Here is a 25,813-nt window from a genome sequence, read left to right on the forward strand (position 1 = left end):
CATTTCCATTTGTTTAACAACCATCATGAAGGCTTGCTTACCATTTTGCAACATTCAGGTTGGTCCGAATGCTATTGCTGCATATGGATTTAACACCAAAAGGACTTCCAGACAAAAGATCAAGTTTACTTTTCCCTTGAAAATGCTAGAATGGCAGTCTTTAGTTTTACAAGACTGCAGTGCATCTCTGCAACAGTACAAACATTTGACAGTCCCAAGTTTGCTTGTGGGTAGGTGAAGAAGTATCTGGCAAGGCAAAAAAAGAAGAGGAACAAAGTTCTGAGGTAGGAGGAAAGAAGTGCCTACCTTTCTACCGTTCCTGTAATCGCTACTGCAGCAGTCACAAAGGACTTGATCAAGAAGGTGAAGTTCTTAGGAGTGTGCTACGGCTGTGCAGATAGTCTTTCGTGCCAGAATGTTACCAGCTTGCTTTAGAAGTTCCAAATATTAATCTACACCTGGGGAGAACAGAAAGGCAAGACTGCACAGAGACTACAAAGACCTGCTATGTCCTGCTTTCCACATGATATATTAACAGCACTTCTATTGGGAGCTATGCAATGTATAAATATTCCCACCAACTAGCTTCAAAAATCTGAACTATGACGAAACAAAACTATTAACTTGTACTTTATAACCCTGAAATCAGTTTAAAAAGAAAAAAAATTCCTGCAGAAGGAAAGCATGATCTATAGCATAAACACACCATGCTTTAAAAAAGATACCCAAGGCATAATAACTTGCTAGGACATGTATTCCAAGGTGTTATGGAGGCATATAGATGACTAATACCAGTTTATTCTTAGTTCTGAGTACTTAACCTGGTGGAAATTGTGTAATTCTGGAAAGGTCATCAGTTCTGTCTGGATGCAATTCACCTCGTTCTTTTCAAATACTAGCACACCAGAGTTCCTTAAGAAGCCTTACTGTCAATAAATAATCTGTACAGATATTTTCTTAATATGTAATGAGGAGTTTTAAAACTTTGGTCCGGAAGAAAAGCGCATATTGCAAAAAAATATGGGCACCATAATGAAATATTTTTGAAAGCACTTCATCTACAGAACAGTCTGAAAGACAACATCAGCTACACAGTGGAAAAGGTGTTTTACTAACCTGGACATTTTAATAGTATTGCACATTTTCAGAGGCTACTTCTGGATTCCAGGATGCCTGGCTGGCTCCTCCAGACTCTGTCCAGACACATTTTGCTATGTTATAAAGTCACAAGGACTGTTATAAAATGGTTTTCATACAGAAATGGTGAGTAGTTGCCAAATTTGATGTGGAAAACAATGTGATTACCAGCTGTACTACCCATGCACACCTTTACTTGTGTATCCAATAGAAATTTCCACAGGCATTTCTGACTGACAGCTGTGAGTCAGAAAGGCCTTATTTAGCTGTTCTGAAGCAAACAAAAATAAAGTCAGGTATATGACAGTTTACAATTGATGCTGACCCCCCCTCCCCTTTCATTCAAGACAGTACGTTGTCTTGTATGTACAGGGCAGGCCATTCAAAAGCAAAAGTAAAAGTGATATTCCCACCTAATCCACTTGTGTTTCAACATGTCCACACTTCATTACTTTTCATTTACAGAAAGGAAATTAAATGAAAGAATTTTCCCAGTGCAAAAAACTCTAATATGGTTTGAAATAAAACAAAGCATAGGTTGTTTTTACTTTAACAAAGGTTTACATTCTTTATTATCCAGGTAAGAAAACCTTATGTCTTATTCAAATTTCTACCCCAATTTTCTACACAATGAATTCAAAGCAGCTTACAAAAAACCATACCATATATATAAACTACAAAATAATTCAATAATGTATATTAAGAAGCAGCAGTATAAATATATAGCAAGATAAAATAATAATAATAGGCCAAGCAATTAGTCTAGTACCAAATACCAGTAGAAGCAAACAGCTCTGTAAAATGCAAGCAGTGATGAAACTTGGCAGATCTCCCATAGGAGGCATTTCAGGTCTAAGTACCAGCACAGAAAAGGCCTTGTCTCTGATGCCCACCCATCATCTAATTATAATGGGGCACAGAGCAAGGTGTCTGTTGTTGATCTTAAGCTACAAGCATATGGGAGAGGACAAGCTTTTTTAGTACTTTAAAGGTTGAAACCAACACTTTGAATTTGGCTTGGAAACAAATTGGTAACCAGTATGAGTAGGGTAGTTCTAAGCTATAAAGCCCAACTAAAACTCTAGCAGATGGAGCTTGGCCCAACTATTTTCAAAGGTAGCTCTATGTAGATTGCATTATTGTTATCTAATCTAGATATAATTTTTTGATTAACAGGTATTTTTACTGATTTTTCCAAAAAGAAACAAATATAGTCAAACAATACAAAATCAAGTTTAATAAATCAAGAAAATGTATTTTGTGCATACATGAAACAGGGAGGAGCGGAAGAAGGGGAAGATCCAGACCAACCACATGCTCAGTCATTCAGGCAAACAGAAGTCAATACAGCAGAGAACTGTCCATCTTTCACATTGTTATGGAAGGTCACCTTGTATAATTAAGGCATGAATGACAAAGGCCAGAACAAGCTTCACTAGGAAAAGGAGCAGCAGGCACACCACCTAAAGCTAGTAAAAAACACTCTTTGCCATTGCCATCCGGACATGCATGGCAACAAGTGAGGAGATCTCCAAGAGCGTCTCAAAGACCACCTCTCGCATCAACAAGAACACTGTCCTGTCCTAAGAGCCCAGCACCTGATGTAAATCTTTGGCATCAGTTGATTGCTGGACAGGCTGCTATGAAAAGGAAAGTGGATGATGGACCCCTTCTCCCCAGCCATTGAATATATATTGCTGCTGCACCAATCAGGACACCATAGGAAGAGATTAGGCCTGTCCCTTTCACCCAGCCCAACCTTGATAATGAATGCCAGGTAGATACCAAATTCTATATGGTAGCTGTTTTTTTCTGTTCACTGGTATAGTATTCAGTAGCAAAACAATTAAATCTGATGGACTGCCAGATGACATGATAGCATGAAGTTATCCCTTCCCTCATCTGTCTGATCTTTCACTGCCCCAAATAACATCAATAGTGATGTTGTACCCTACATTTCCTCAAACACATACTAAAAACTAGGACAGAAATTAATAACTGAAAGAGGCGGAATTAAGAACAAGCTTTAGAGAACCTTTCAACAATTAAATTTCACTGATCCCGTCTCCAAATTCAACACCTCTTTTTTGAACTTACCCTCCTGAATAATTGTGAGCTATCTTGGCTGTCATGTATAATCAAACTACCCTACATTATTAAAATGGTGTATACTGTGAAAAGTCATAAGCTTTTCACAGTAGAAACTTGTTTGCAAGATATCAGGTAGAAACTGGGGAGTGGATTGCTGTGCGACTTGGGATGAAGGTTCAGACTGAACAATGAAGTGGCACAGCTCTGCTTTATTAATTTGGCAGCTAACAGGTAAATAGTATGAATCATACATTTAAAAGCTCATGAGCTAGGACAATAGGACAGAAGGATTCCACAGGCAAATAAAAATAAAAATTGAATACCAAATACATTGCTGGAGTTTCCATTTATTTTATTATACTAACTCAATCTTAAGGATCACTGGAGTTATTAAATCAATAATAATAGGAGCTTTGAATTCCTAGTCCCAGAGAGTTTTGCAAGTCATTACTTCTCACCATTAGTTGTTTGAACAAATAATCAATATACAGCCACTCAAATAAGCTAAATTGTTTTACTTTTTCATTTGTTAGATAACAATGCCATCAAGCAAGAAACAGTCATAGATGTCACAGTGTGGGCAACATTATGCAACAGAAGTCAAAATCCTCATTTTAAATGAAATGAAAACTTAATCTCCAGTAATTTATAGTCAAACTACTCAAGACTCCAATATGCAGGGATTATGCTAATCCACCATTACAGACCAACTTCTTTGCTTTCTTTAAGGCTTCTTGGATTTATATTTGAGCCAATCTACTTATTTCCTGATTCTTTATAAAGTGAACTTTAACCTACAAACCTGCTTCTGGCTACATGTCAGGCATGCATTTCAGGGCACTTTCTTGACGTAACATGAGGGAGTCCTTTAGAACCCATGGCAGTTCTCATTAGAAGGTCATGTTACCAACAGTTCCCCAATATGCAGAAATAGGTTTCAAACTATAGCCTGGGAGGGCTGGGTTGAGAGTGAGTTCCATAAGTCTAGGCAGCCTAGTCCAGAAACACAGTCATACACCTAGGAGCCTCTGAGAACAGTGCAAGAAGCTGAACGTATCATCTATTCATCAGTATTTGGCATCTGATCATAAAAATGGTCAGAGTGATCAGAGGACCATACTGAGTAGGCGAGATGACACATAATTATGTATCATACACTATGATATATTTAATGCATAAGGCACAATAGATAATACAGGAAAATAGGTTCTGCTATAGCCATTAAAGCAGAAACACTTGTCGGATTCATAATCCAAGGAAAATGCAAAATAGCGCTGCAAACTTGAAACATACTTCCAAGCAATTCAGGTTCTGTATAGTCTTATAGGAATCAGGGCAACTGCCAGAAATCTATTGTTAGAAAAAATAACAATTAGTGGTCAGTTGTGGAAACATCAAGCTTCTGAAAGACTTGGACTCCAATATAACACAGCATATGGAGAGACCTTACTAAAAGGCTAAAATTCCTTTTGATCATTGTTTTGTGGGTATGAGACAGCAGGAGGGGTAAAATTCTTTTAATAATTTTATGGCATACTCTAAAACAGATGTTCAAAATGAATAATATAACTTCATTTTGCATATAGCTGTTCATCCACAACTTAAAAACAAAACACCATAATAAACCGGGGCATTGGTAAACCAAACTTATTATACCCTATCGTTTTAATAGAGGAAATATTCTACTGCAAAATGCATTCCTTCCTATAGATACAAAGTAATATGAGCACTGGATGTAAAGGTATACTGTAAGTGCAAGCGTGAAGAATCTGTAGTAACAGGATAACACAGATTTATGGAGCTAATTCTACTTGAGTGTTCCATGCCAAAAATTAGAAGCTAGAGCTTTTCATGCTGACCATAAGGTTTCCTTCACATCTGCATGGAGACTGAAAGGAAAACAAACAAATAAACATGAAAAGCCACTAAATCCCAGGTCACTGGGCCAAGAGCCCAGGAAAATTAAATGACCCAAAATTCAATGTTTTCCTTGGTATACAGTGTTTCAATTCTTCAGATTAGATACTTCTAGTTTGACAGTCTCCAGCCAAACTCTAGAAAATGGTCTGAGAGAGAAGCTGTTTCACCATATTCAAAAACTACTGGTGTTTTGGAATTATCAGGTTTCTCAGCATATCAAAAGTATTGCCATCTGGGTGCACGGTTACTACATCTTTGCCTTTCTCATGAACTTGAAGGTATCCGGAATCATCTATTCCAACGATCCACGCTAAAGGCCCTTCATCACTTCCAAGCCGTACTTGTTTACCACTGCAAATAAAAAACAAGGAATTACCCCCTTTAAAAAGCCATCAAGTTTCATAAACTCACCTCAGTCTAGTTATAAATGTTACATAAATATGTAAAAGACTTTGGTATTTTAGATATTGATATTAAGTTTAAAATGTTTTTATACTGATTGGAAGATGCTTCGGGAAAGTTTTGAAAAATGATGTAGAAATCCTTGAATAAAATTAAGAAATGAATGATTTCCCCATCTAAACAGAGGGTTTTAACCAACTTTGAATAGACAAAAGGAAATAAATGGATTAATGAAATTCATATAAATTATAAATGGCACTGTACGAGAGATAATTCTTCAGAAAGGCACATGGATTCTACATAGCTTACACACAATAGGGTTTTACTGACATGGTCTACCATCATAATAAACAATGTCAGTGGGAATTTCCTGCACCCATTCATTCATAGGTAGACTTGCTTAACTATAGTAAAATTAATCTGCTTCTTCTCAGATATTCTGCAAAGCTCAGACTTCATGATCCATGTCTAGCACGTTAACTCAAAATGCTAGGTAAATGTAGCTTTAAGGAACAACTCCAATGTAAACAATCTGATATATTTTAATGCATGGGTGCTGAATGACAAATCTGCCTATGCATAAACAAATACTTCTAACACATGCTGAAAAATTGAAACATGTTAAATGCATACATATATATATCTGATCAGTCACTATTGGTTTGAGATAAATGCCTCTTGATGGGGTTAGTTCAATTTATCACTAAAACAATTAAGATTAAGAATATTAAGAAGGAAATTTTATTTTATGTTGTTGGTCTTTATGTTGTTACTTATTTTTCTTTTACAAGTAATAAAGATTCTTTTAAAAAAAGATATAGACTATATATTTTAAATTATTTACCTGTGCACCCAGTACTTATAGTACATGGGAAGAACTCCATTAGGTCCTTTCTCTTGAAAGGTGTTGATCAGACTTTCCAGCACTGTCACACTTCTTGCAATCAGGTAATCTGCACTTAAGGGCTTTAATTCTGTATTCTTTGTCTTATTGTGCTCCATAATGAGATCATTGATGCATATAGTGGGGTTGCTGTTATTCACGTTAAATCCACAGCCTGGGGAAGAAAAATATATTAGAAAGGCAGTGTAGGAAAAGTTTTGTTTCTCTGAAAAAGTCTCTTTGTATCATAAGACAAATCCATTCCTTCAGACAGCTGTAAAAATCCATCTACAGATTTCCTGAAGAGATTTGCTTTAAATGATGATGAAAGATGACAGAAGCTCATATAAACTCAAATCCATCTCATGTGCTAAATACAAGACAGCCTGGCTCAGCCTCATGACAGTGCTTGATGGTTTCTTCCTCCAATGAAAGCTAGTTCAGTCCAGGACAATCCACATCCAGACATGCAACTTTGGAACAATCTTCATTTCAAACAAAGAACAATTCTGTGCAGTAAAATTGCCAAATAATATATTTTGTCAGTTTTTATGTGACAGAACAATACTGTCTGTAGACGGCAGATGTCCCATCCCACCACAGTGAGTTCTTGTGGGTATGGAAACTGCCCCCCCTACAAGGGCTGCCCTGCTAAATTTTGATGGAGGAAGTCGAGCTGCATACACTGTTTGGTGTGCATGTGTAGATGTGCTCTTTAGGTTGAAATTTATGGGCCATCTCATGCATACACACATGGCTCAGCATACAGGCAAGAGAGCATTAATCGGAAAAAGAAAGATGCGGCTATAAAATGCTATATTTTACCATTTTAAAAACTTGCATTTCCCCCAGCTCCAGGGCAGCAACTGGCTTCTTTGAGAAAAGCCTAGAGGATTCCACATTTAAGTCAACTTTCAGCTTTCAAGGGCTCTCTTGCCAGACTCTCTTTGAAGCCTCATTTCTCACCCAGCTCTCTAGCAGGGGATAATATTATTGGCAGAAAGCCAGGGTGTTTAAATGCAGCTCTCAGGGCTTTCTTGATCAGGCCTCCTAAACATAGCTCTGCGAAATGTACACACCAATCTTGTACTACCTGTTTATTTTCCTCCCTTTCTGAGCAATGTAGGTTTTCCATTCCCTGTGCATGTGATGCCAGAGCCAGACTTGTCAAGTATACTCACATTTAAATGTCCTATTTTTGAAACCATTACTTAATAATAATTTATAAGTAATATACCTATTAAATATGGAAATAATTATTTGGTAGTATTCATAAATTGATCTGAAAAGGATTAGTTACCTTGACATTTAAGAAGGGTGGAGTCAGGAATCAAAACCATATTATAAAATTTTAGAACATTCTCTGTTAACAAAACCCACAGATTGAAATAGGATTTTAGGAGTGCGCCTATAAGCACTGAAGTGAAACTATAATATTCTCAATAGTGTATTTTCCATGTTAGTTTTATCCGAGACGTTTTCTGGTGTGTGTGTGGAGAACATTGTGAATGCTGTTAATGGATATGGGCTTAACAAAATGTTAAGCAACTATCCACTGCAGGGCGAACACTGTGAAAGTCATGGATCTCAAGCTGGATCATCTCAAACATTATCCCTGTTCCAAATTAGATTGCACTGGGATGCATTCTTCATACTGTTTATAAATGAGTATTGCTGCCACCATCTCCTGAAGCTTCCTAACTTTGAAGCAAGAGATACTGAGAGTAGGTCTGCAGATTGCTCTAAGTCTAGACCTGATTCTGTTATTCCTATTTACCTATCCTTTAAAGCACACAACATGGACACTATTTATTTAATAATCAAGGATTCTTGATTATGCCTCTCCTCCCATGACTGAACAAATCAATAATTTATCCTGCAAGCTGAAAGCAGGGAGTCAGATAACAATCCATTAAGGACCAGGTGAATCACGGTCACATTTATTTTGCTATGTATTTGCATTATCAATAGCAGCAAAAATGCCTAAAAACAAACAAACAAACAAATATATTTTAAACCATTTATGTTCTTACCAATAAGAATGTGGAATGTATCTCCTGTTAGTGTGGAATTCACTAAAACGCCACCCAGCTTCATAAGGTCACTATAGTAAATATCGTTTGGCCATTTCACTCGAAGCTCAATATCCTAGGGAAACCAACATGTATATTTATAGCTCTATATTACTGCATCCCAAAGCAGCATGGTGTTAATCCTTTGTCTAGCGCTTCCTGTTCTCCAAATATTTAATACTGACACTGAATACACAAATGAAAACTTAGCAGCATCTCTCTCTCTCTCTCTCTCTCTCTCTCTCTTCTCTCTCTCTCTCTCTCTCTCTAAAAGTTACCCACAAAGAAGCAAAAGCCCACAATGAATTGGGACACAGATCAAAACACTAGTCACTTACCTTCAAGGTTTGTTCTTGGCCCCTGGTGAGTTATAATAACTCCTGTTTGATGGGAAACATGTGACCCTGGAGCTTTTTCTCCCTAACATCTCATTTTCAGACTAGCAGAACCACTTAAAAAATAAACAGACATATGGAAAAGACAAAAAGAGAGAAGAGCCCTGATCCTGAATGTGATCTGGATGCACTGAGTGGAGCTGTGGGCAGCCACCTGACTTGGATGCCTTTGCAAGAAGGTATGTTGTGGAAGAAACCAATGTCCCATTCTCCTGCTGGATGCAGGAGGTATCCTGCAGGCGGGATACATAAAAACTGTTGCTTTCCTGCAGTGGGTAGATGACTGCTTCAGCACTTGAGGGACAATGTGCATAAAACCCTACCCCCAAAGCTCCATACCATCTAAACTGTGCTGTCATGTCAATATGTTTGTTGAGTGGCATGTGGCTGTTTGGCATATTTCAGGTATGGGTGCATTGGTTTACAGAGCAACACAAGTGGCAGCTGCCCGAGTGGAATGAGCTGTGATGTGAAACAGAGTTGCTAAAGAAGGCTTCCTCAACCTTGGCCCTCCAGATGTTTTTGGCCTACAACTCCCATGATCCCTAGCTAGCAGGACCAGTAGTCAGGGATGATGGGAATTGTAGTCTCAAAACATCTGGAGAGCCAAGGTTGAGGAAGCCTTGAGATGGGCCTCATAACCAACAACTTTTATCCACCTCACCAGAGATGAAGTAGAGACTTTTCTACCTAGTGTGGTAGTACAGGCTGCCCATTTATCTGAATGTTACTGTGTTCTGGATGTAGGTTTTGAGTCCCCGTCTTGACATCTAGCATGTACAGGTATATTTAGTGGGGTAAAAAGTTTTGGAACATGTAGGGCTAGCTTCTGATGGAAGGTATATTGAGTTCAGTCAACCTACTTGTTGGGGTGATAGCAATGAAGAAATCTGCCTTAAGGAACAGGAGGCAGAGAGACTGAGGAAGCAGAGGGGCTGTGGGAGAACATAGAAGACCATGTCCATTCCAGGAGAGAAACCTGTGGATGACCAGAGGGCTTCAAAGAGATGCTCCCTGAAGGAACCTCTTAAATACTGGATGGGAGCACAGAAGTCTGTCCTGGATAGAACTGATGACAAAGAAAAAGACTTGACATTTCAGTGTATTTGGCTTCAGATCAAGTATAAGGTCTGATTGGAGATCCTTTCTTCAGGAGAATGTTCAATAAACAGGTAATCTGAAAGAACCTGTAATGTGCTATATTAAGACACTGGATGGTATCAGTATTGTGCAAAGTCAGTGGGACCAATGTCCTTTGCTCTCCCCTGCACACCTGGAAAAATAGTTGTTGAACTATTTGAACAAAGATCCAAGTGCACTAATCTAGAGATTTATTTATGAAAAGTTACTGAATATATCAGATAAAACAACAAAAAAGTACAACAGACTTCTAAAGGGATGATTTGCTATTCAGTTGTACTGTGTCAGACAACTAATATATTTACGAGATTGAATTATCCCTGTAAAGTATTCCTTTTCTTTTTGGGGACTCCTACATTAAACAGTTAATGCTCCAAACCACTATATTTTATTTTATTTTACATTCCATTGTGAAGCATTTTTACAGTCAACTTATGAAGTCCTGAAGTTGGGAAGTGTTAATAGAAGACAACCGTTAAACTATATGAAAGGCTACTGGGTACCACTCTAATGAAATTCATGTGTAAATGTGCTCAAGTCACCGATTTTGTGTAATATAGGAAACATATGTTTTCATTGACTAGTCCTGTAAAATACCAATGTTTTACAGTTAGCCAATATTATGAATTGGTTACATTCAAAGGAAACTGATGAGGTGCTAAAGAAGATTGGTTTGTAATTTGAGCATTGATGACAGGACACTTGATTCCCCCCTGAGAGGATATGGTTAGCCTCTTGCTTCCGAGCTTGGGGCAAACATTTTCAATGTTAAACAAGAAGTGGAAAAAGAAAGAAGGAATGAAGTGGCTAGTGAAACAGCTCCAACTAAAACCTAAGAGGCAATTGCAAATCTTATTATTTTTTCTTTTCTCAGTTCCTCTCATCAGTTTTATAACAAAAATAAAACAAAGTCCAGGAGTAAGACCAAGAGGCAAATCAATCTTCATTACAGAAACTCAGGTAGAATACAGTAAACCAGAATAGGTTGCTAGTCTTAACTTACTTTTTGGGGGTTCATTATGGAAACAGCAATCATACACATGAAGAGAAAAAAATTACCTGGAGGCAAAATCAAATTTGCCTGGGGGCAAATTCTGATAGTTGAATGATGCTAAGTGGGGATGTCAATTATATACTCAAGTCATTTTAGGTCAAAAAAGCGTAAAAATAATGGAATAGGAAACACGCAAATGCAATACCTGGTATCCAGGTATGGATCTAACAGACTCTACAACTGCTAGAGAAACCAAATGCTGAATAAAAGGAATTCTTCGTCCCAGTTCAGAAGATAAAGGAATGGTGATATGTAGAGTTGATAAAGCAGCTCCCACAGGACTCAGCCAAGCATTCCCACCACGGCCTTAAAAAAAAGGGAAGAAGTATTTATGTGAAAGTTTTATTTTGTTATAAAAAAAGCAAGCTTCACCAGTTCACTGAGAAAATCTAATCAAATATTTTGAAGGTGTTCTAATATATTGATGGTTTAAAGTTTTTACATTGTTTCTTTCTGTTTTTAATTCACAAGTAAAAAACCATATACATGTGATTTGCTTACACCATAAGTTGTAGCAATAAGAAATGTATGTATGTATGTCTACTGTTAATCTGATACAATATGTCTACTCTGGCCAAAAGAGAAGAGAAATGAAGATTGAAAACAGGAACAATCCAGTCAATGGATTAGATCCATGCTTAAATACATAATTATCAGAGGTTTTATAGGTTTTATATTTGTTCATATTAAATACCACCTAGTTGTGTTTTTTTTAATGATACATTGAAAAGAACAACTTTATGGTATATATTTGTCATGCCAAAAAAGAATAGGGAAAAAAAATGAATCAATGGGACTAAAAAAAGATATTCTACCTGAAATAAGTAACACACCCCCCCAGCAGCCAATAAGGAACACTGAAGTAAGCAGTGCAGGAGCTTTGCCCAACCACAACTTTCATGTATGAACTATTTGAGTATAAAGGCCATTATTTAAGTCATGATCACTTCATGAAGAGTACTAACTGAAGACAAAGGGTCATAAATACCATGACAAAGTTTGGAAAAGCCAGTTTGGAAAAGCACAGCCAAGGAGGGTAATTTGAATTAAAATTAAAGCCAGAGCTTGCTACTTGAGCACACTTTACAGTATTGGTTTGATGTTTGCTCTAGTGCCATATGACAACTCAATTTTTTTGTTTCACAGACTGATCAAAATCATTCCCCCCCCGAAACAAACGGAAGAACAGACAGTAATCAGATTTGTTCTTCTACACGTTTTGGAGGTAATCCGATGCTTGTTTTAGGCATGGAAAAGTGCCACAAGCAAGATATACTGTCACTTTTTGCATACAGCTTGTAGTAGTTCTTTGTTACGGAACAGGGGTGTGGTGAGATTGCATTTGGCTTCCCTGAAAAGCATCTATGAAAACCCCAACTGGATGAAAATACAGAGTCAGAAAAGTGCTTACTAACAACTCAGGATGGTTTCACACTCTTTCACGCAGCTATTTTAGCTATTTAAAATTGTAACCTTTAATGCAGATGGTTATTTACAATTCATGAACTTCTATTGCTGACATCAGAATTACACCAACATACCTTTCCCTTGAGTTTGTTGAACTGCAATCGCAATCAGACCTATTTCCTGTGGCACCTTGTACATCAACCTGCAAATTGTAAAAAGGAAAACTGTTAGAACAATGTGTGGCTTTCTTATAAACATTAGATTTATAATTTTTGTTACATTATCATTTCAGCTACAGGTCAAAAATGTTAAAACAATGGGAAAGGCAAAACATATAGAAAAATGAAAATATCAAATCTATAATGGCAGGATATATTTTAATCAAGTAGCTGCATTTCCTACATTTCTTTTTGAGGTGCTTATTCTCACCAAAGTGTTTCACTATCTTCCATATGTGACAACCAGCAATTTCTAACATTTGTTACTACTTATAGCAAATTCATGACTATACTCCTGAATACAGCAACAGCAGCAGTTTCTGATTATTTAGAAAACCAGTATGGTGGCAATAAAGCAGTTTAAGAGAGACACTATCCCTTGAGAACTAATTATGATTTAACTACAGTAAATAAATCTACACCTTCTGAGAACTCTAGAGAACACTAGCTTATTTTAGGCTTGTGCTCTGCTTTTAAAATTGTTTCACTTAAAAGAATACAGTTTTCCTACAGGGGATAAGTAGAAACTAAAGCATATTCAAACACCACCAAATGAGCCAATGTTGACTTGCATAAATCTTGCTATGAGAATATTGTTTAAGTTGCCTTGGTAATAAGTAGCACTAAATAGTGATATGGTTTTATTTTCTTTTCAGGTTAGCAGAAAAAAGCATGCTATGACATATTGGTCAGGGCTTAAACTATTAAGACTTTGATAGACCCTTTTAATGTGGAGAATTTCCATTTAATATAATGCAGAGATAAAGGTAAAGGTAAAGGTACCCCTGCCCGTACGGGCCAGTCTTGACAGACTCTAGGGTTGTGCGCCCATCTCACTCAAGAGGCCGGGAGCCAGTGCTGTCCGGAGACACTTCCGGGTCACGTGGCCAGCGTGACATCGCTGCTCTGGCGAGCCAGAGCCGCACACGGAACACCGTTTACCTTCCCGCTAGTAAGCGGTCCCTATTTATCTACTTGCACCCGGGGGTGCTTTCGAACTGCTAGGTTGGCAGGCGCTGGGACCGAACAACGGGAGTGCACCCCGCCGCGGGGATTCGAACCGCCGACCTTTCGATTGGCAAGCCCTAGGCGCTGAGGCTTTTACCCACAGCGCCACCCGCGCAGAGATACTTACAACCAAAGACTGTATTGGCACCCCCCAGCAAGATCTATGTCAGTGCCCCCCCCCAAACACTTTACTGCAATATCTACATTAGAAATTACTGCATTTTATGAGTACTCAAGTGTCTGGAATGAGGATGAGGCGAGGAGAAAGGACAACAAAAATTAAACGCCTTTGTGCTGCAGTGCAAGAAAGATGGGAAGCTTCCCCTGTGTTTGATCTCGCTGCAACAGTGGCGGCATATCACCACACATACACATCATATATTCCATAGTCTGAGAGGTGAATTTTGCACCTCCCCAGAGCTGGCACCTCTGGCAGTGGTTGGTTTTGCCAGTCCCTAGGTTTGCCTCTGCTTATAACATATTGTAGAATTACTTTTTCTGAATTTTGGAAGATTCAAAGACTTAAAAACTCTGGGACTGAGCTAATGGCAGTCAGGAAAAATAGAATTGTAAGCACAAATACACCCTCTGCTCCTTACTGGGAAACAACATTGGTTAGTGCCAATGGTTCCTGAGGGCGTTTCCTAATTCACTCCTGCTGGGGTTTCAAGAATAACGTTTTATAAATAGGTTAGATAGAGGGTGCATAAAGAACACAAAACATGATCCAAAATATTTCTGAACATCTTTTCACAATGGATCAGTTGTTCACCTAAAAGGCAAAAAAGTATTTGAACCACAGGAGTGGTAATGCAATGTTCTCCTCCCTTTAATGCAAATATCAGCAATAGTCGTTTTTTCTAAGCAATGGCCAGAGTATCTTTTTGCCAGTCCCACTTCCATTATATATTAAAAGTACAGCCTGATAATTGTTTCTCTTGGCCACCATGAATTGCTTATTGAGACTGTCTACCATCAACTGTTGCTGTTAAAACCGTATTTTACTTGTGCTGGGAGCTGGCAGAAAGAATCTAAGAGAGGTTCTTTGTAACCATTTAAGTTTAATATTGTCTTCTAGAAACTCTGCATGTAAGAGTCAAAAACTGCTTCAGCTTCAATACCACATTCATGTTACATAAAAGGAAATGTAACTTAAATCTGGAAATGGTGCTATGGACAGATTATAAATATAGCTGAAGCAACTGTCTAGGCTCCACATAACAGGCAAGTCATACGTTACAAATCTGAGGGAGACAAATCAGGAGAGGGGGAAAAGTTAGTTATGACACCAAACACAGTGCTGTGGAACAATGATATGATTAAGGAAACCTACGCATGCAGTTGCTAAGTGGTTTGGCCAGAGTTACTGGAGCACACTAAGACAAGACTGTGCTCCTGTGCTACTGAAGGCAAAGTTTCTGTAAGGAGGTGAATTCTGTAAGAAGGGATACAACATAGAGAAGTTGCTAATACCTAGACTGAGACTACTGGAGACAGACAGATTTATTTATGCTATCTGAGATAACTCTAGGGGCATTACCACACAGTTCCAAGACCATAATAAAGTGCTTGTGATTTTTATAACCCCCCACCTTTTCAGAAAATACAAGTTTTAGGGTTTTGTAACAGAAAGAAGTGATTGTAAACAGTCTACATGCTAAACTACCTTAGTGTAGTCCTATATCTATGTGGGTAAAGAAAGAAGAAAAATATGTAACTTTCTTGAGCTAACCTTCGACTGCAAGCTGTTGAGTCTGACAGGACTCTTATTCAGGAAGAAGTAAAAAGCAAAGAAGATATTGGGGGGGGGAATCTTTGGTACGTAAGCTTAGATTTAACCACCTGATACTGCAATAATTTCATATGATAATGCATAATCACCTATTATTGTTCAAACTATAAACTACATATGTGCTGATGGTTCAATAAACAATAACAGTATTTATTATAAATACCTAAGAGCCTTACAGGAAAAAACCCATACCAACTATGTCCAGATATTCTATAAAGACATGTTACAGTAGGTAGTGACTTATTTTATATCAGCATATAATTCATTTGCTTATTTTCTTTAACTGTTATTTTCTGTTTTTTAATTATTTTTGTTGTAACTGTGTGTGTGTGTGTGTGTGTGTGTGTGTGTGTGTGATATCACACAAATAGAAGTAACATCCCTGGTCCTTGTTCCCCACTCCTGAATTAAAAATGCAAGAGTTAACCAATAACATTTTGCCAAAGATTGTCATGTGTGTTGGCTGTTGTAAACCATCGTCATCCTTATTTACATAAGCAATAAATGCATACCAAATCTCAATAAAAGCATTATCATCATGTCCTGTACTTGTTTGGTAAGTTTCTCCATAAGAGCTATGGACCAGATTTATTGGTGCCAACAGTCTACCAACAAATTTTCCAAGCTCTTCCAGGTGTGTGCAAACCAGTTGCCTTGATGTCACTGGTATAAATGTAACAAGCTCTTTAGGTAGTAAGTTCTCTCTGTCAAAAATAATTAACAGAGCTAATTGTGGAACACAACTAACTGAATGTTGGGTGGGTAATTGTGCCAATCTCCTTAAAGACAGTCTTGCAAAAGATGTTTATACCTTCGCATAACGATCACATGTGGTAGAAACTTCTAATCCCAGGACTTTAGACTGTAGGATGGGTAATAAAATATAAATAAATACTATCTTCTTGAAACTTGGAAGCTGCTACCACAGCACCTCTGGGGTGTCAGATAACATTTATATAAGATATTAGATGTTGTTTCTCTATTTTTCACTAATACTGATAATGGAGGTTTTTGGCCCACACATTACAACTGTTGGCCCGTTCCAATTCCTTCCCTAAGCTTGATTCCTATAAGCTTTTCAACGATTTGAGATGGAAAGATTTGTAAATGACTGAAAGTACTCCTTTGGATGATACAGATATATTTATTATATTTTTTTCAAAAGGAATGAAGGGCCTGATTGCTTGCTGGTGAATCAATTTTTTCATGCTGAAATGGTCTTGGTGCCAGCTTATGCCAACTATTTCCAGCTTAGTATCTGAGCAGCTGTAAAATGCTGCTGGTTTTTGTAAATGTCACATGAATGATTCAGTCGTTCTTCATTCCACTTTTGAAAAATGAAAGTCCTGTCCTGAAAGTCCTGGCGGTGGCGGCAGCCCCTAAGTTTGTAGTCCAAAATGTGTTCCAACTTTATTATTATTATGGGATGAAAACGTAATAGCACATATTTTATTGTGAACTTCCTGATTATACTCCGTCCTTAATCATGAACAATCCTTAGGGTCCTGTAGCGTAGTGAGAAGGATTCTAAAATGAACTGCCTCTTAGTACCATTTAACTTGAGGTAATCCTAGACCCTCTTTGTTTTGATTTTTAACAAATGGTTGCCAGGCCTAATCTAGGTCTCTTGCCCTGGTGTAGAACAGAGTCCCAGCATTTCTGCCATTGCAACAGCATTTTTCAAGGAATTTTTATTGGGAGCACTTGGAATAAGAGAGTCAATTTGGGGAGTAGAATCATCTTGACAGCTGCTACCCTCCAAAGACATGATAAATTTGTTTTGGACAATCAAAGAAGGATTCTTTGACTTCTGCCAGAAGGGGGTGAAATTCAATTTCTTAAAGTTAGACCATTATCTTGGCACTTGTACCCTTAAGCATCTACATATGAAACATTGAAAAACTTCAAACATATTTAAGACCTTGTAAGGTGTTGTAGTCATAGTTGAGAGTCTGAGGGAATATTGAAGCATAGAAGTTGAGATTTTGAATTGTTTATTGTGAGCTTCACAATGTTTCATATATAGATATTTCCTGAAGGGCCACTGCAAGAGATCATTCAGGCTTGGCTACTATATGGACAATATTGTCCACAAACAGATTTGGGTAGCACGTTGGATCGGAAAGCTGAGTGAGGCCTGGCATTAACACAACGTATAGCCAAATGGCCTTCGCAAAGGTTATGAAGAGCCTTCACAAATTTGAGAGGAGAGCATAAAGATAGGTTTAGTGTACTTTGTTTAGTGTCTAGTGAAGCAAGCACAAGGGGCTGGCATCTGTTTGCCATAATAAATTGAATTAAACATATGCTGAGTGGGATCAATAATATGCCTTGATCACTCATAACCAGTTTGTTCACCAAGGTTGGAAGAAGGTAGAAGCCTATCTGTCAGGATGCTGGAAAATAATATGGCATCTTGCATACCCTCCAAGTGTTCTGTTTTCCCAGGCAGTCCTGGAATTACAGAAGCCATCCTGGTTTCTGATATGATCGCGGTATGTCCTGGTTTTCCTTTTTTCTACCCTCCTTGGCTTGATTAAGAGTGGTGGAGAGATCAGGCACCCTACTGTCCTTCTGGGAAACAGAAGCCTTTTCTATCTCTCTCTTTCTGGGTATGTTTATACACATACAAAGCTCTCTCTATAATTTTGAAGGAAAATTCTTTAATAGCAATGCTTCAGAAGCCAGCTGTTTTTTAGGAAACACATGGACTGTTTATTCCTTTATTGTAAATTAAGCCCTACACTATCTACTCAGATGTAAGTCCCAATGTATTCAATGAAGCTTACTCCCAGGTAGTTGGGTAAAGACTGTGCAACCTTACACTGCAATCCTAAGCATTTTTATTCAGAACTAAGTTCCATTGAGTTCAATAGTTCCTGAACGTTCTCATTGCTGTTGTTATATCCTGCCTTTTCCCCTGACAGGGATTCAAGGCAGCTTACAGCTAAAAAATTTTTCCATTTCATTTATCTGCGGAAGGTGTTATACACAATCCTTTCCCTTGCACATTTTTTCTTTACAAGAATCCTGTTAGGTAGGTTCAGTAGAAAGGTTGTAATTGGCTCAAGGTGACAGATGTATATGATGTATATTTGTATGGTGAGATCAAAAGCAGGAGAATAGAATGTCCCTATTTTCATCTGAGAAATGTTGGAGGGTGTGGTCCTGGTATTTAACTTATATTTTCAAAGTTTCTGCTTTCAGAAACTGTTGCATTTTTTGAAGATCTGTGCACAAGAAATTGTTTGAAAAGCATAATGGTGTACTAGACTTTATGAAAAACAACCTGCAAATTTATACTGAAGGATAGTATATTTTAGTAAAACAGAAGCAGCAGCACCAGACCAAATAGGAGACTGAAATCTTTGATACCCAAAATGAATTTCAGCTTAATCTCCAGTTGCCATTTAACATAAAAATGTTGAAGCATTAAAGTTTAATTTAAACTTCTATAGGCCAGGTAAAATAGTAAAACCAGGCAGAACTTTTTAAATGCTCCTACATCAGCCCATTAAACATTTTTCACAAAAAATGCTTATAGCATAGATTGAAAATGGTATTAGTTTAATTCAGCATAGTTAACTGAAATTTCATCAAGTCCAAAGACGCTCAGTGCTCATAGTCAGTAAATGACTTTTATTATACCTACTTAAAATTGGAACTAAAACCACAGAAACTATGTTTGACTAATGTTAATGATCTGACATCTATAAATTTCATTGATGTTGTGGTTTTCAGACTGAAACTCTCATTAATGCACCCTGCTGTTTTATGGTATTGCAGAAGTATTACAAAAAGCAACATTACATTCCAGATGTTGAAAAACCTGAGGGTCAAAAGTAACTTTTACCATCTTTCTTTTGAGCTGTTTGTTAATTATTGTCTTCACATGACTTGTGTACAAGACTCTGTGATTCCATTTACAATATATGCTTCAGAATTGGAAGCAATTGCACCAAATACATTGTATTTTTATTGTATCTTTTATTCAAGTTAAAAAAAGAGAAGTCATTCCAGTTCTATAAATAGACCTGGCGTAACTGTTACTCTAATACTGCAATCGTAAAGAATACATACATATTAGGAAGTAAGTACTGTTGAATACAATTAAACTTATTTCTAAGTAATCATGTACAGGACCACACTTTAAAAGATCAATCCAAGCCACTTGAGGGTCCCTCTGCCCAGCCCTGCCAGTCTCCTTGTGGCCTTTGCCTGCAGAGTGATGCTAGTGTCACTCTGCTAGCACAGAACTCCCCTTCCACCTGTTTTAATAAAAAGTGCTCCCCCCCCCCAATGTTCATAACATTTCTGTAGTTCTTAAACCTATATGTAAAAGAAAAAGACAACAAATGCTCTCAAAAGTTACTGCAACTGTGGTGGGATGATGAGCTGCTTGTGCGTAAAATGCAAGTCCCTCAGAGTTTGATCAGGTTTTCAAACCTCTGCCTGTGACGGAGCCCCTCCGGCATGGCTGCGTCAATCGCTAGTAGTATCCGAAAGTGGTTGCTTTCGGAAACGTTTCCAACATAAAAGCTCTTTCACGGAAACACGTCTTCTGGACTCTCTGCGTGACAGTTTCCGGCGAGGCGTGGGTGTCCCTATAGGAGGTCCTGAGACCTCTCCACTGTTTTCGCTGGAAACGTCTCTGAGCCACCCCTCCGACTCACTTTCCCTGGAAGTTCCTGCTCGCCCCCTACTGGTTCCCTCTTCAGCTGCTCCGTCTCTTTCAACCTGAGGGAGCCTTTGCACCTCCTGTCCTTCCGATGGCAGTTCCCTGACATCCACCTCCCCTCCAGGGCCCCCTTCACCCCCTCCCGTCTCCTCCCCTCCGGGCTGGGAGGAAGTAAAACCCCTGAAAGAACCTTCCTCATCGTCCGAAGTTTCGAACACTTCCCTCCACCTGCTACTGTCCCTCGTCTCTCGATACTCCTCGTCTTCGGAGTCTATTCCCTCTTCCAACTCCGACTCCGTGAATCCTTCCATTTCCTGTTCCTCGTCGGTGGTGCCGAAGTACTCCCTCCTAAACCTTTCTACCGGCTGTGGTTTCCTAGGGAATCTTTGGTGGAACGTTTCTGTTAAAACCTCGTCATTGACCTCCCCTGCAGTCACCCAGGTGTTTTCTGACTCCGGTTCCCCTTCCCACGCCACCAAATACTCTACCTGATTTCCCTTCCACCTGGAATCGAGGATTTCCGCTACATGGTTGCTGCGTTCCCTCTCTTCCAAGGCTGGTCCCCTGACGTGCTCCCCTTCACGTCCCCCCCTGTATGGTGACAGTAACGACCTGTGGAACACTGGGTGCAATTTCATGTGGTTGGGTAACCGGAGTTTGAAAGCCACCGGGTTGACCTGCTGAATGACCTCAAAGGGTCCCAATCTTCTGGGCCTCAATTTCTTACAACCCCCTTTGAACGGCAACCCTTGGGTTGACAGCCACACTTGATCCCCCACCCTTATGGTTTCACCTTCCCTTCTGTTCTTGTCTGCCTGCTTCTTATATTGTGCCTTGGCCCTTTCTAAGTTGAGCTGGAGCTGATGATGGATCGCTTCCATCTCTTCTACAAAATGTTCAGCCGCTGGAACGCTCCATCTCTCCCCTCCCTCCCCTGGAAATGCCCTGGGGTGACACCCGTAATTAGCCAAAAAGGGGCTCATCCCTGTGGACACATTCTCCGCATTATTGTAGGCAAATTCTGCCAGCGCCAACTTTTCGACCCAATCGTTCTCTCTGTCATTGACATAACACCTCAGATATTGTTGAAGAATGCCATTTGCTCTTTCCGCCTGCCCGTTGGTTTCAGGGTGCCGGGCCGTTGAAAAATTGACTTCCACGTGCAGCAAGCTCATGAGCTTCCTCCAGAACCTGGAAGTAAATTGTTTGCCGCGGTCCGAGATCACCCTCAAGGGAGCCCCGTGCAACCTAAAGATGTGTTCTACAAACAACTTCGCTGTTTCTTCCGCTGTGACTGCATGTGAGCATGCTACAAAGTGGCACATCTTTGTTAACAGGTCTACTACTACCATGATGGCTGTTTTCCCCTTGGACTTCGGCAGATCCGTCATAAAATCTATTGATACCGCTTCCCAAGGCCGTTCTGGTGTGGGTAATGGTTCTAATAACCCTGCCGGCGCCCGTCTTTCCCCTTTGGCTCGCTGACATTGGTCACACCCTCTTACATACTCCCTTACATCTTCCCTCACCTTGGGCCACCAGAATTCCCTGGTAACCAACCACATGGTCTTGTGTTGCCCAAAATGTCCCGCCGTGGGGCTATCGTGCAACTGCTTGAGTACTCTCCCCCTCAATTCACCTTCGGGTATATACAGTGCCCCTTTGTAATACAATGCCCCATTTCTTTCCTCAAAACCTTCGGGGCTCTCGCCCTCCCCCCTGAGTCCTCTGAGCTTATCCTGGGCATATTCATCATTTTCCGTTTCCTCTACCAGTTCTCGTTGCCCCACCAGCGCCGCCCCACACACCCAGCGGTCCTCAGGGATGACATGTCTCTCTTCAATCGCCCCCTCCCCCTCCCAATACTCTGGTTTGCGTGAGAGAGCGTCCGCCCTGACGTTTTCTGGACCTGGCACATAACAAATTTCAAAGTTGAATTTAGAGAATTCCTGTGCCCATCTCACTTGTCGTTGGTTGAGCACTCGAGCTGTTCTCCAATACTCTAAATTCTTGTGGTCGGTGCACACTTGCACCTTTTGTTGTGCCCCAATTAATAAATGTCTCCACCTCCGGAACGCTTCGTGAATGGCAAGTAGTTCCCTGTCATACACCGTGTAGTTCCTCTCGGATTTATTCAGCTTCCGCGAGAAGAAGGCACACGGTCTCCACTCTGACATACTCCTCCCCGGTTGAAGAAGTACCGCCCCTACCGCCCGGTCGGACGCATCGGTTTCCACTCTCATGGGTTTTCGTAAATCCACATGCAGAAGTTGTTCTTCCGAGGCGAAAGCCCTTTTCAGTTCTTCAAATGCTCGCTCCGCCTCCGCCGTCCAAACAAATTTCTTCTTGCTGCTGAGGCAGTCGGTGATGGGCGCCGTCAAGTGGGCAAAGTTCTTGATGAACTTCCGATAAAAGTTCCCAAACCCCAAGAATCTTTGCACATCCTTCTTGGTCTTCGGTGTCTTCCATTCCAGTACCGCTTGGACCTTGCCTGGATCCATGGCCAATCCCTTGTCTGACAAGCGGTACCCCAGGAATTCCACCTCCTTGGTATGAAACTGGCACTTCTCCAGTTTCACCCACAGCTGGTTGGCTTGCAGCCTGCCCAACACTTCTCGAACGTCCCTCACATGCTGCTCCTCATCCTCCGAATACACCAACACGTCGTCTAAAAAGGCCACACAGTTCTTGTAGAGCAAAGGCCCCAGAACGTGGTTAATAAACGCTTGAAAGCACGCGGAGCCTCCTTGTAGACCGAAGGGCATAACGAGGTATTCAAAGGCTCCCAAAGGGGTGAACATGGTGGTCTTCCATTCATCTCCCTTCCTTATGCGTATCAGATTGTACGCCCCCCGCAGGTCCAGCTTTGTAAAAATCTTTCCCTTCCTTACCCTGGTCAAAATGTCATCAATTCGGGGCATAGGGAAAGCCAGGGGTTCCGACACTGCATTCAAGGCCCTGAAGTCACACACAAGTCTCGGCTTATCTGTGTTTTTTTTGTCCACAAAAAACACTGGGCTGCCCCCCACCGCTCGGGACTCTCTGATGAAACCTCGCTTCAGGTTTTTGTCAATGAACTCCCTCAGCTCCTGCATCTCCCTGTCGGACATGGCGTACAGCTTGCCCACTGGGAGTTGGGCCCCAGGGAGTAGGTTGATTTGACAGTCAAAGGGTCTATGCGGCGGCAGTTTGTCTGCTTCCCTTTCGCTGAATACGTTGCTCAGATCTGCGTATTGCGGGGGCACCTTCCCTCTGCCCATTACTTCCATCCCGGCTAGGGTGACTTTGTCTCCGCCCTGAACCTTCCCCTGCTTGCAGTGTTCTAGGCAATGCGCTGACCCAAAGGAGACCACCCTCTGATGCCAGCCCACTAGCGGATCGTGTAGCGCCAGCCAGCTCATCCCCAAGATGATGGGAGCTCCTCCCAAGGTGGCCACATTAAACGCTATCCGTTCGGTGTGCCTTGCCACCCTCATTATCATCGGGACAGTCTGTTGGCTAACTTCTCCTCCCAACAGCTCTCTGCCATCAATCGTGGTCACCTGCAAGGGATTACTTAAAGGGATGGTCTGTATCTGGTGCTCAGCTGCAAACTCCTTACTCATAAAATTACAGGAGCTGCCTGAATCCAAAAGCGCCTTGACCTGTAGGGGGTGTCCATTTGGCAGCTCTAGTGACACTTCTATCACTAAAGCAGGTCTGGGTGGTTCTGGCGTGGGCACTTTCACTGCTCTTTGGCCTGGCTGCTGTGCCCCGACGGTGGCAGCCAGGCGTTGGCTTTTACTTGCTCCTTGTTTTCCTCCTCCCTTTCCCCCACAGCTCCTGCCATCCCTTGCCATTCCTTTCTTTGTGGGCAGACTCTGGCAAAGTGCCCTGGCTGTTGGCAGAGATAACATTTCTTGGCGCTCTTTCCCTCCTTCTTCCGCCCTTCACTGGGATTTGAAACTGCGCGCGCCCGCGCTGTTCCAACTTCCATCGGCTCTGCCGGCGGGAAAGGTGGCTCTGGAATGTCCGGAATGCGCAGTTCCCTCCAACGTTCTCCTTTCCCTTCCCGCCTTTCCAAAGCTCTCGCTTCCTGGCGCGCTCCTATGGCCAGCGCGGATTTGGTCAGCTGGTCCATAGACTCCGCCCTTGGCCCCCGGGAAAGTTCATCTTTAACGGCCGAAGAAAGCCCCTCTTCAAAAAGCATTTGGATGGGTTCCGCCGATAGGTCCCACCCCAATTTATGAATCAGCATAGTAAACTCAGTCCAGTACTCACGAACAGATCGGCTCCCCTGTTTGCAAGCCATTAACTGCCTTCGTACCACCCCCTGCTCAATGTCACTGGAAAACATCAGGTCCATGGCACGAAAAAACTTCCTCGTGTCCTTTAGTATCTCATTATTCACTGCCATCAGGGGTCGAACCCAATCCTTCGCCCCCCCTTCGAGATGGCCAATTACAAAAGCCACTCGCGATTCCTCGTCGGGGAAGTCATCATACTGCAGGTTGAGAGCGTATTGCATCTCAGTTCTAAAGGCATGATAGTTTCTGGGATCTCCCCCGAATTTCTGCACCAATCCTGGCACCTTTCTGGCTATCGAGGTGGTTTTCTCCTTTCCCTTTTCTGCATCCTGAGCCCTCCTCTCCTCAAGCCTCGCCGTTTGCATGGCCAGCTGGATCTCCAACGCCCTGTACCTTTCTTCCAGGCTTGGACCTCCTCCAGCTGCTCCTGCTCCTCCGGTTCCGGCTGGGTCGCTCATGATGCCGCTGCTTGCACAAGCTGGCTTTCAGTGACTTTCGGATTGCTGTGGTGGGATGATGAGCTGCTTGTGCGTAAAATGCAAGTCCCTCAGAGTTTGATCAGGTTTTCAAACCTCTGCCTGTGACGGAGCCCCTCCGGCATGGCTGCGTCAATCGCTAGTAGTATCCGAAAGTGGTTGCTTTCGGAAACGTTTCCAACATAAAAGCTCTTTCACGGAAACACGTCTTCTGGACTCTCTGCGTGACAGTTTCCGGCGAGGCGTGGGTGTCCCTATAGGAGGTCCTGAGACCTCTCCACTGTTTTCGCTGGAAACGTCTCTGAGCCACCCCTCCGACTCACTTTCCCTGGAAGTTCCTGCTCGCCCCCTACTGGTTCCCTCTTCAGCTGCTCCGTCTCTTTCAACCTGAGGGAGCCTTTGCACCTCCTGTCCTTCCGATGGCAGTTCCCTGACAGCAACTTTTGAGTATATTCACCAACAGGCTTTTGAATCTCAACAATCTTTTCACAACCACCGGCACTCAAATCTATTTCCAAGTCCACATGATATGGCCCCCCACTAATGGAATAGGTTATTCAAAAAGAGTTAGATTTTAAACCCAGTTGGGAGTTTACTGGCTATATCTGAAATGCAAATCCTATTTTTTTGTGTGGTCAATCCCACAACTAATTTGTTCCATCAGCCCAATAATTTGCACTTGCACAATGGAAGATTCCGTTCCTTATGTGTACCCCACACTCTCCCCAAATCTGCTCCAGAGCATTAGGGCAACCCCTAGAATAGTTTTAAGGCGTACGCAGTGGGAATAGAGGGAGAAGCTCTGTTGTGCAAGTGTAAATTCTTGTGTTGATGGACTGCTTTACTTAGCGCTA

At 41.0% G+C, this 25,813-nt stretch overlaps 1 protein-coding gene across 1 annotated transcript in view; it reads right to left on the reverse strand.

Annotated features, from left to right (window-relative positions):
* Nucleotides 1-2,351: 2,351 nt before the first annotated feature.
* Nucleotides 2,352-25,813, reverse strand: part of HLCS (holocarboxylase synthetase) — a 91,114-nt gene continuing 67,652 nt past the window's right edge. The window contains exons 7-11 of the mRNA XM_028727146.2: nt 12,636-12,703; nt 11,240-11,400; nt 8,467-8,581; nt 6,395-6,608; nt 2,352-5,499 (exon numbers count right to left, since the gene is read on the reverse strand). Coding sequence (XP_028582979.2) covers nt 5,328-5,499; nt 6,395-6,608; nt 8,467-8,581; nt 11,240-11,400; nt 12,636-12,703 — 730 coding nt within the window. The 3' untranslated portion in view covers nt 2,352-5,327. The remainder of the gene's footprint in view (nt 5,500-6,394; nt 6,609-8,466; nt 8,582-11,239; nt 11,401-12,635; nt 12,704-25,813) is intronic.

The sequence above is a fragment of the Podarcis muralis genome, chromosome 4, assembly GCF_964188315.1.
Source record: "Podarcis muralis chromosome 4, rPodMur119.hap1.1, whole genome shotgun sequence".
In the NCBI taxonomy this organism is placed as follows: domain Eukaryota; kingdom Metazoa; phylum Chordata; class Lepidosauria; order Squamata; family Lacertidae; genus Podarcis; species Podarcis muralis.